At 39.3% G+C, this 12,529-nt stretch overlaps 1 protein-coding gene across 1 annotated transcript in view; it reads right to left on the bottom strand.

The window, feature by feature from the left end:
* Positions 1–12,529, bottom strand: part of LOC136872496 (ribosome biogenesis protein BOP1 homolog) — a 115,258-nt gene that overhangs the window by 53,658 nt on the left and 49,071 nt on the right. Inside the window, exons 6-7 of the mRNA XM_067146304.2 lie at positions 10,926–11,093; positions 10,663–10,837 (exon numbers count right to left, since the gene is read on the bottom strand). Of these exons, the coding sequence (XP_067002405.2) occupies positions 10,663–10,837; positions 10,926–11,093 (343 nt within the window). The remainder of the gene's footprint in view (positions 1–10,662; positions 10,838–10,925; positions 11,094–12,529) is intronic.

The raw sequence follows: 12,529 nt of genomic DNA, 5'->3' as shown, positions 1-12,529 counted from the left end.
TGTGTTAATGACGTCACATTGTTTTTGTATTGAAAAGGTGGACATAATTATCCTCAATTTATAGTGTATCTCCAGAGCTGCTGTGCTTTCACACAGGGCACTCGACTTTTCCGCTAGGTCTTGGACTACGGACTCCACCATCGCTGCAATGATCCCGTCGTCCTACGGAGCTGCCATCTTCACGACGCCGGAGCCGCTATCACTGCTTGCAGGCTTCACCCGTGTCTCCGGAGCTGTCGTACTTTCACACAGCGCACTCGCTATTTCCGCTGGGCCTTGAACTACGGACTCCACCGTGGCTCGTACTTCGTTGTCCAATGACTTGATTTGGTCCTTTATTCCTTAAGACTGGGCCTCGATTTTCCACCCGAGTTTTTCAGACTGGGTCTCAATTTTCCGCCCGAGTTTTTCGTATTGGGCATCAATTTTAGCCGAGTTTTTCGGACTGGGCCTGAATCAACACAGTTAGTTGTGCGAACATACTGCATACCCGATCGTTGGTTTCTTCCTCCAAGGTGACTTCGAAGTCGAAACTGTCTGAGTCCTCTCCGTTGTCTATCAAATCCTGGCGCAGCATCTCTTGTAAGTTCGCTTTTCTTCCGGCCGTCGGTAAACCTTGGGATGTCAGCGCTTTCCGTAACACCAGCAAGCTCATTTGGTCGATCTTCATTGCTGAAGTCTTGAAGCGTCCTGTCACGGTCGCCAATTTATCGTTCTATTTTATTTTACTTAACGTTAAGAATTTCATTCTTCAGGTTCCGTATTGAATCAAGATTCACAATAAAGAAAGAAAAAGATAATATCCACCTTTTCAATACTATATATTACGTGACAATTTTACATTTTTGTTAAATCATCACGTTTTTTTGTACATCTGGTACCAGTTTCAACAAGATTCCATGTCATCATCAACCAAGAACAAATTACACAAAGACAAAATACATTGATCATGACTCCCATAGTAATATCAGAATAATAGTTCAAGAAATATACATGATAAAGCTAAAATGATATTTATATATACAAGGTGATTGTCAGCGAGATAAAAATGGTTGTTTTTCTATAGGGTGTACACCTTAGTATTAGTAATAAAAGATTGACTGGTTAAAAGAAATTAATTCTACTTGTAGCAAAAAACAATTGTCTGCTTTTGATCTATGTTGCTTCTACATGTTGAACAGTCGGATTCATTTTGTAAGGCTTTATGGTGATGTTTGACATATTAAAAGAAGTGAACAAACACTTAAGTGTTCCATATGAATAAGTGCACAAGTAAAATTATTCCAATGGGGCTGCAACTTGGACTTAACAAATGAAGAATTTTAATGTATTGTCCAATGTAACCAATGGATTAGTTGTCACTGCAAGTTGAAATTGACAAGCAAAGTGTCCATTAGAAAGTTCTATATATCGGTTTGTACTCTGATATGTTTGTTTATATCGTATTAAGGAGTAGGTTGAATATAGTAAAGTAGCCGAGGTTCTTGTTGAATTGGTACTTGAAGAAAGGCTCTTATGATGCGAGTTGTAAATACATAAGTTGATCTAGAAAGGTCCTGAACCAAGACGGAACCTCAGGTGCCAAGTTGATAGCAGATGTAACAGGGAGGAACTGACCTAGTTCCTCCCCATTACATCTGCTCCCCGTTACATCTGCTATCAACTTGGCACCTGAGGCAACATGCTCCTGCCATAATCCTCGTATCTACGCCTCTACGTGATCATCTACTTTCTATGTTGATATCCTAACCTGCTTCTGCGATCTATGCCTCTACACGTTCATCTGCGTTCTTCGTCAACGTATGAATTATTTGATGTTATTTTATACTGAACATTGTGTGCTCACCTATCTCCCATATCTCCGTCTGCTCCTGCAATTTACTGTATACTGACTGGTCGTCTGCTATCTACCCTGTACTACCTACGTCACCAGTATCGAGAGAGAGAGAGAGAGAGAGAGAAAGAGAGAGAGAGAGAGAGAGATATATCCTTGCCCATCAGGCATGCTTTTCATAGACTTTTTTGGAGGCCTTGATCTATGTTTTAATGGTTTTTCCATTATTGGAAAATTTTTCTTACCTTCGGCAGGTTACTCATAATTTCAGGACTTGTGTTTTGAAAACCTTAACTGTGGACTGAGAGGGATCTTTGTGGGGATGACTGTTCAAAGCATCTGATACTAACAGTAACGGGTGAAAGTACTTTTTTAAGTTACGCAGTCGGAATCGAACTTTTACTCTCCTTTCCTATCTTCAGTTGTTACTTTCATCCTACCTCCCTTCTTTGATATCTTTAGCTATGTTTTTAGGTTTTTATAAAACACCCTGGAGGTGATGAGGAATAATGTACGCACAATTTTTTAAATTGTTACCTTGGCTAGTTTGTTGTTTCATTGTCTTCTCTATTATACTTCCACCTTCAAGGTGAATGTTGTAACTCCTGTTTTTTCAGAAAAGGGAAATTAGAAAAAGAAATGGACTTTGTCCATGTTTACCTGTGATATATCAAATCTTTTATATATATATATATGAATGTTGTGGGAAGTCATTTATTGTTCATGTAATACAGTTGTTAATCCTTGTTATCAAATGGTGGCCACTTTTCTTTGTTGTGTACCTACCACGGACCTATTCCTGTCCTTCCCAATGCAGCTTCCTGTCACTCTGCTCATTTACCGTTGTATTAAGCTCTTACTTTCCACATTGGTGGAAAAATATCTAATTTCCTCCATGGGAACTTAGAATTTCCATTCGAAATTGCTAGGCGGGCATTAATTCCATTGTGGAGTTTTATCTCCCGTATGCAGTTATCAGACTGTGCCTCTTAAATAGGCTTCTGATAAGTTCACCTGCACACACCCAGCATCAGTGGGTAGGGTCTGACACATCCCACTCTGATGAGTCTAGTGTCAGACCTAAGACGAAACGCTGGTTAATAGAGCAAATGCCTGAAAAGCCATACAACTAAATTTTTATCCGAGCATGATATGTCAGATAAAGACGGCATTATCACTTCATTTTTCTTAAAGGAGCTGTATCGTCTTCAGAAGAATCTCGTAGTGAAACCGGTCCGGAATTTAGCGAGGAAGAACGTCGAACCAAGTTCTATTGAAAAGATGAATGTACTCTATGCTGTGCAAGTGTTCTCACTGCCAGTCACAGCAGCTTTGCAGTTCCTAATGGAAAACTCATCGCTCCTGACGGCAAGAGTCGATTTTTCGGAGACTGGACCTACTGTATGATTTATGAAATCTGTGTATAAATTCTTCAGTGTCCATGACACAGGCGATAAAACACAGCACTTGAGGCAAAATAATCCGGACAAAATGAGGTGGTTCTCTCCAGCAGATGAGAGTCTCCAGTGGCTGAAAGACGATTTCTGTCAATATCTTGAAGAGATACAAGAAACATCCAAAGCTCTCAATAAAAAGGGACTTACCAAATAAACACATCAAGCTACACTAGAGTCCCGTTAATCCGAAAGTCCGGTTAATCCGAACTGAAATATTCAATTTAAAAAAAATTATCCTTATTGAAATGAAAGAACATATTACAAAATGAAGATTTACTTGCATTTTATTAGTCATACTTTACTACAACAACTTAATGTAAATATAATTACACGTCATTCATAAACCATCAATCACTGGTCGTTTATTTTTACAAAGTCTGTTTCTTTTGGCATAGTGATTGGAACCTACTCGAAAATGCAGTGTTAAACCAGCTTCTCATAAACATCACATTAGTGGGCGTAGCAGCGGAGTGTTGCTCGATGTAGCATATGGCAAGTTCTATGGCGGCGGTGCATCTGCATGTGTGTTACCATATTTTAGCAGTTTTAGGAGTTTCCTCCTCTACGGGTTCTTAACTACCATACTGTAATTTTATATAGTATTTTATTAATGTAACTGCTAAAGAATGGACATTTCAAATTATAGTACAGTATGTACTGTACTGTACTGTACTGTATTGTAGAAACTATTTTCCTCAGACGGTTGAGGCGCTGGCCTTCTGACCCCAACTTGGCAGGTTCGATCCTGGCTCAGTCCGGTGGTATATGAAGGTGCTCAAATACGTCAGCCTCGTGTAAGTATATTTACTGACACGTAAAAGAACTCCTGTGGGAGAAAATCCTGGCACCTAGGCGTCTCCGGAAACCGTAAAAGTAGTTAGCGAGACATTAAAACAATAACATTATTATTAGATAATATTTTCCGGTTAATCCGAAAATTTTGTAATCCGAACAGACTCCGGTTCCAATTAGTTCGGATTAACGAGACTCTACTGTATTATTTTTACTACTTTTTCATGTATTGTTCATCTTCTACAGAATGGATTTTTTTATGTGCTGACACGGACCTTTTCAGGAGATCCAGTTGAAGCCATGTTTAGTGCTATAAGAATGGGAGAAGGGTGCAATGACATGACTGACTCCCCGGGCTGCTTAGAATTCCAAAAAGAAAATTCTGAAATCCGGTATTTTAATGTCCGCCGATGGTGTTAACCTTATCCGCAAGCAAAATTCAAAATTTTCTGCCTCAGTATCCTCTCCCGGACTTGACGAAACAGAACTAGTGTTGCTCCCTGAGTACGTACTTGATTTACTGGAAGATGTTCGTGAGCCCCGTGAGTCAGTGTGTATCACTTTGGAAACTGCTTCCCAGGCATTGGTGTATGGTTATTTAGTGCATATAATCAAAGAAAAAACAGAATGCAGCACATGCTTGAATATCGTTTTCACCTCAGTTAATGCATCCCCATTGATGAACTTAATCAGACAATCGAACAGAGGAGGCCTGTGCTATCCCCAGCCACGCTTTATTGGCCTAATTATGGAGCTACAGAAATTTGTTGAGGCGGCTCTACCGTACTGCAAGAAATCTGCAAGTCTGCTCCAGACTATAAAAAAACTATGTTCTACCTTCTTTGTGTCAGTGTAACATTTTAAAGTGTTTTAGTAACAATAAACACCAGGAACTTGTGTCAGAAACCTTGGTGGCCAAATTCATGAAACCTCTACTTAGTAATGTAGGAAAGTACCACACAAAGTTTCCAGGTGTTCTTGTTCGTCGAAACCTCTTTCTCGAAAAGTCCTGAAGCTATAACTCTCTAGAGCACCACTTTATAGGTAAAATTCTTTAACTTTTCTGTTACTTTCAGATCTTAAATTTTGTTTGTATGCTTATCTAGTTGTATCCACGCGATAACTGGGGCTGTCTGGTGCTGCCATCTAGTGGCAGATTGTTTGTAAGTCGTGTTACACGTTTGAATATGGAATGAGCAGGCAGTATAAGCAGCCATCGGATGCAGATCGAGCAGACAGTGATTTCTTGCTTCCCAGGAAGCTAATTTAGCGATAATCAATATACTATATCTTAGCTTTCGATATACAGTATATCGAACAGGTATAAAGTCGACTGTGGCATCGATCATCAGACTTCATTGCCGCAACTCGTCTCAAATCTCCGTCGTTAACTTCAAATGATGCAATTCCAAATAATTTCATAAATTATTTTGCGATTTTGCTTAAAACGTAAATAGTTTCGCGATTTTTCACTTTGCAAAAAACAGGTGCCTCTGACAATAACTATATTACAAACGAACTAATGGAATACCTGTTACAAGAAAATCGGGAAGAAGAAATAGATCGTAGAACACAAGGACAGAGAATTCTCCTGCACAAAATTCATGTGATTCAGTTACTGCCTTCGTTGCTTATAAATACTACGGTATATACTGTACAGGGTGAGGTAAGGACACTTTTCCTCAAAATTCATTCCTTCTTTTCGCATCTGTTCATGCATTAACAAACAAACATACAGGTGCCATTACTTGCACAAACAAATACTTTATGTGCAAGAGGTAGGAGTTTGCAATAATGCTGTTTGTGTTTCATTTGCTTCCTATGTGGGATTGTCATTATTCAGTGTGTTAGGTTGTGCCTGTAATAAATGCACATGTCCCTTGTAATGATGTACAAAATAATCAAAGATCAATGTATTTTTGAGCTATAGTGTTGGTGGAAACACAAACACAATGTATGTGATAAGAGAATTCAAGCAGATCTTTCCTAGTGTTCAATCACACAATGAAAAATTCAAACTGAAACTGAGACCATTGACCAAAACTTTTGCAAGGCCTACATGAAGGTGACCCACACCATCAGGAGTTCTGTGAAAGATTTCTCATTTGATATGAAACTGATCCTGACTTTTGGAAAACAATTGTATGGATGGAGGTCAAAGGTTTGGATCAACTAAATGGTAAGGATGAACTTTCAACATACTATTAATGTTCAGTCCAATCTTATATATAAGCATGGCAGCTGGAATGACTTTGGCTGATAATGAACAGATTTTATTAGGATTTCCTTCTTGTTTGGCTGAAACTATTCGCATACCTTTAAATTTTGCTGAAGGTAGATCAGAATTTAAAGAACCAGCGCATGTAAACAACATGCATAAAATTAATGTCCGTTGACCAGTGTGTGGCACATGATATAGACATTATCTTCAGAATTGTAAGCTATAAATTTCATTTTTCTTCCGTACTAAACATTAAGTAAATAATCTTATTAAATATTATTTACTTGATATATTGTCAATTTATTTCTTATATATATCTTCAGAATGTGAAAGTTGTGCTGCTGCACAAATCACCTGCAACCTCTCGATCAGGGTATCATATGAAGTATAAAGCAAAGCAAAGCAAGCAAAGCAAAATCTTCATTTTGAACAAACTTTGTACAGAAATGAGCATTCTAAGATTTTAACTCTTCGCGGGTGACAACATATGTATAGAAGAACCTCGATAATTCGAAATCAGTTCATTCAAAATCCCGCCCAATTCGAAGAAGCTCTCGTTCCTGGAAACATGAGATATGGTTTTTCATGTTATTTAAATTGTTTAATTCAAAATATACGTTTAATTCATAATTAGAAGTACAATGTCGGCCCCATTACCGAAATTCAGACTTTTAATTCGAAACTGCCTTTACATTTCAAAACAATAGTATGTTACAGTGTAATTTAAATTCAAAATTTATCCTCATCATGATAGAACACGCGTTCCGGAACGAGCAGGGGTAGCTTTCCGCACATACACTCACTTTGGTACCTCTACAGTGTGCTTCATAATTGCTAAGTTGAAGGAAATTGGAATTCTTTTGTATTCAACCTTTTAAGGAACGCCGTAATATCACGCAGCAAGCAGTGTGCGAAAAAACAGATTCCGCTAATACTGGCGATGCTGACAATTGACGAAAAAGCGCGGCTCATATAATAAATTCGTAGGCACCGAACAATATCATCATTGCCGATGAAAATGCATTGCTTTCTTTTAATGCAGAGCCCAAACTGTCTTATGGTTTTAAAGGAGAAAGTGCCAGCCGGGGGAATCGTACAAGGGTGGGGCTCATTGTACTGTGCTGCAATGCACACGGAAGCGAGAAAATTTATCCCCTCGTCATAGGAAAGTTCATAATACCAATATAATGGTCCGTTATTGGACATTATAAATTTTCCAGCTAACTCATTCTTGGTTGCCTGCGTTTCGCCCTCGTGTGCTAAGTTGGGCTCGTCAGTTGGGACTTAGCACACCTCCCAAGACGCAAGGCTAGTGTATATCGTGGAGGCCACTGCATAGGCTACTTGAAGCCACCAGCAGTGCCAATGCACTACGAGAGCTATATCTCATTTCAAAAAATGCGTTGGGCATTTTCCGTACAGGTACGAGACATCTAAAAATGCAAACAGTACAGTAATCCAAAAAATAAAGCATTTGCACAGGGGAACCAGCATAATTTACCCTCGTCTTTGAATTGTGTGATTTTTTTCTGCTCAGAGATGGCAGGAGCTGTTCTCTCAACTCTTCCGGTAAGGGAAATCCCTCTTGCTGAGTTTATTCTCCTGTTGGTGGGACTTACATAATACATACTTTGCGTGACGCAATTTTCTCATGTATGTACTTCTTGCATATTTTTGCGTTTTTGCGGTAAAATGGCATCGCAAAAACAGATCCGTGATACAGATAGTGTGTCAATATTGGATTATTTGGTCGAAGAAGTGTCTGATTTATTCAAGTGCATTATTTGAACATTGTAAATGCACCTTGTTGGATACATTTTGGAAATAGTTTTTTTCCATGGCATTTGAAAGGTTTAAACTGTGAATTAAGGTGATTGCATGCAATAATGGGTCTTAGAATACTTTGTGACACGTCAAGTGTTTACATTTCTGAAGTACGAAAGAAGTGCCATGGCGGGAAATCGTATAGGGATAGAGTCATAGGAAAATTCGATTAGCCACGATGTTTTAAGGGCATCGGGTACTTTCTGTGTAAGTACAAGACATCTAAGATGCATACAGTGGGTACATTAATCCAATGAATAAAGCACTTGCACATGGGAGCCAGCATAGATTCCTCCTCACCTTTGAATCATGCTTTTTTTTTCTTTCTTTCTTTCGTTGCGTGAGGTTATGTTTGTCAGCGAGTTATCCGAGTGCATTATTTGAATACTGTAAATGCACCTTCTTGCATACATTTTGGAAATAGTTTTTATTTTTCATGGCATTTGAAAAGTTTAAACTGTGAATCAAGGTTAACTGCATGCAGTAATGGGCCTTAGAATATTTTGTAATGCGGCAAGGGTTGGCACTTCTGAATGACGAATTTGCGGTTAATTCGAAATCACGTAATTCAAAGTCCAATTTTTTAGTCCCAACGACTTTGAATTAACGAGGTTTTACTATATATGGTCGACTTTTCCTACACTCCGGGCGAAAACATATATATATGTTCCGTTCGAAGATCGCGGGTTTATTAGCCAAAGAGGTACCCAAATATGCTCAGAGATGGCAGGAGCTGTTCTCTGAACTCTTCCGGTAAGGGATATTCCTGCAGGATCTTGCCGAGTTTGTTCTCCTGTTGGTGGGACTTCTTACGTATTTTTGCGGTTTTCCGGTAAAATGGCATCGCAGAAACAGACCAGTGATACAGATATAGTGTCAATATTGGATTATACGGTCGAACAAGTGTCTGATTTTAGTGAAAATTCTTTCCCCAGTTCGTCTGAGTGCAACAACGACGCAAGTGACGCTGACACAGATAGCGACAGAGCGGATGTAAGTAATAGCGACCTGGGCCAAAAATAATATTCCCATTCATAATATTGTACAATATTTTCATCTATTTATTGAATATTTGATGATATTCTCAGTGAAACTAAATTACATGGAGAATAAAGAAAAATACAGGCAACATCGACCACAAAAAAAAAAAAAAGCAGAATGAGAAATTGGCATCACCCAACACTGCGTGACATAAAGGCATTTATTGGTGCCATCATCAACATGGGGCTTCACCCCTTGCCAGATGTCCAAGACTCAACGACCTGGGTTAACAAAATGCAATTTTTTAGTGATTTATTTTTGGTTGCCATTTGCTTTACGTCGCACTGACACAGATACGTCTCATGGTGACGATGGGATGGGAAAGGCCTAGGATTTGGAAGGAAGCGGCCGTGGCCTTAATTAAGGTACAGCCTCGGCATTTGCCTGGTCTGAAAATGGGAAACCACGGAAAACCATCTTCAAGGCTCAGTGGGGCTCTGAATCCACTATCTCCTGATTACTAAATACTGGCCGCACTTAAGCGAATGCAGCTATCGAGCTCGGTTAGTGATGTTTTCTCCCGGGATGAAATTTTACTTATTTTCTGGAATCTGCACTTTGCTCATGGGGAAGGAAATATGCCTCTGAAAAAGGGTGAACACATACAGGATGTTCTAGAGAAAAGGTATTATTTGTGTACAGTGTAGGTTCAACTGCTATGACTATTTTCTGAGGGATTTTTTCACTTTTGATGGAATAAGACAAAATATTAAACCAAAATATCTGAAAGAAGTTTTTTGTACATATATTTCATAACAGCAGACTACAGTGTACTTCAAGTTAACCACTGTCACATCATAAAGTGGAGTGTGCCTTGTGCCGCTCTTTCAATGAAAAAATGATATTACGATTTTTATTTTGCCTTCAAACTGCTTCAAATTTGGATTTCCACTCCTAAACATGGTATGTGATATATTTAGGCATATTTTCAGGTTTTAGTAAATTTCCCAAAATTTTGCAGGTATTTTAATTTTTGAAATTTTCTTTGCCGCCTACAGCCATAAATGACCGCCGCCCGCGAAGGATTAAATTTTTGGCGAAGGTGACTTATCCCATCCCGTATGTTGAGTGTGGAAAATAATGTTATTTACTTTTGTCCCACTAACTACTATCTAATTTGACGGTTTTGCGAGACACCGGGGTGCTGAAATTTAGCCCTGCAAGAGTTCTTTTACGTGCCAGTAAATATACCGACACGAGGCTGACGTATATGAGCGCCTTGAAATACCACCGGACTGAGCCAGGATCAAACTTGCCAAGTTGGGGTCAGAAGGCCAGCGCCTCAACCGCCTGAGCCAATCAGCTCGGCGAGTGTGGAAAACATAAGCACAGAGACAATGCAAGTGTGAATACAGTAGTATATAACATACTAAAGGTCTCTGGAAAGACCACCTCATCCTTCCTTAGAATTTTAATGCTCTCATTCCAATATTGTCCTTGGAGCCAATGAAGACTCCATGTAACAAAATGAGTCAAACACACGATATACTCACTCTTGACAGTCATGTCATCTGACCCAGACACAATGAACTCCCCTTTAGGCTCCACAGTTAAAGTGCGGATCATGTCTGTATGGCCCTTGTATATTATAGTATTGGCAGTAGGGAAGGGCTGCAAATCCTTTGGATCAGGCAGCTTTGGTACCAGTTCTTCAGGTTCAATTGTTAACTGAAAGAGAAGACAGTAATAAGAATTAGTAGGATGTCATTAAAAAACCATAAGGAAATAAATATATTTTAAAAATCATATCACTTACTCGCATTTTTCGTGCTCTAGGACACAAATACAAATCCATACATCGAAGAAAACGCTCCTTAATGTAACGACTATATGCTGGGACTTGCCGTAACGATGAGTATTTCTGAGGAATGAAATGAAGTTTCCTCTTCCAAGGAGTAGCCTTCAGCTTTCTCCATTCCTTCAACTGAAAAAGAGAGATTTTTTTTACTACATTATCAAGCAATTCGTCTTCTGAACCTACGGTGAATCCTCATTCCAAAGGCTGGTTGGATCTCTAGTAGTTCTATCAGCTTGTATAAAGAGCCTAGATGACACAAGAATAATACAATATGAAAATTCAGAGTGAGGTTGTTTCCAATATTGCTTTCTCACCATGCCATCAGTGTTATTAGTGTGTCAATCTCCCTGAACACACAGTGAATTCTCATTTGCACGTTTTTGAAGGGATTATGTGTCATACGCAGGGGGGAAAAAATCAATTTATTGTGTGTTTAGGCTGGTGATGTGATTAAAAAAAAAAAAGACTGACTAACCACAACACTGTTGTCACATTCTGTGTACTTGGTAAAGGTTATGTTGTCTTCCTCCCCCACATCGCACTAATTATCTCCTTCCACTATGTTTTCACTTATGGGCATAACACCATCGGCGACAAGACGACTACTGAGCAAGTTAGGCATGCGGTTAGGGTCGTGCAGCGGTTAGCTTGCATTTGGGAGATAGCCGGTCCACTGTCAGTAGCCCTGAAGATACTTTATCGTGGTTTCCTCATTTTCACACTGGGCTGTACCTTAATGAAAGCCACAACTGCTTCCTTCCCACTCCTAGCTCTCTCCTATACAATCGTTGCCATAAGACCTACCTGTCGGTGCGACATAACACACGTTTGAAAAAAAAAAAAAAAAGGACAATGAAAGCCTGGTTTATCAAAACAGTTCCTTAGGATATTTTCATGAACTGAATTTCAAGTGGATTTTATGAAATGCATCGTGTTCAAGTTGTTAGTTTCTCATTGTGGAATGAAGAGAAGCCAACCCGCATTTCAACACACCTCTTTCCACAATTTTGCTTTCCTAGGCGAGAGGCTGCAGATGACTTGTGCAACAACACAACTTTCACATTCTAAAAATATGTCGTATTGGTAGGATGTGCTGCACACCGGTCAACAAACAATAGGATTTTACGGTGTTTTAGCACCCATCTGGTCATCCAGCCCACGTACAAATTGCTCAAATACTGTGGCTATTACCCATGCTTTCGGATTTGAAGTGTACTTGCATGGAAATTGCACATTTTTAAAACAAAGTGGAATCTTTACTTTCCCTACTACTAGGGGAATCAACTATTCCGTTTCACTTCCACTGCAACAAAACAGAACTGTCTGTCCTACTGTAACATTTCTCGCCCTCGTCAGTTACAGGTGAAAACATCATTTGGACAGTAATCCTTAAGAAGCGACTGCAGTGAACACTCTCTCTCTCCCCTCCAGGTTTCTATGATCCCTGGGTTCATGGTAACAGCCTCGCCTCGCATACATCTTTATACTACACTAGATTATGCCTATTCTTAACACATTGTGGACGGGAGACAAGTTAACTCGTCTGGCTGGCCGAGCATTGT

The sequence above is a fragment of the Anabrus simplex genome, chromosome 4 (assembly GCF_040414725.1).
Source record: "Anabrus simplex isolate iqAnaSimp1 chromosome 4, ASM4041472v1, whole genome shotgun sequence".
In the NCBI taxonomy this organism is placed as follows: domain Eukaryota; kingdom Metazoa; phylum Arthropoda; class Insecta; order Orthoptera; family Tettigoniidae; genus Anabrus; species Anabrus simplex.
Note: the sequence above shows the minus strand (reverse complement) of the source record. Positions and strands in the feature narration are given on the sequence as shown.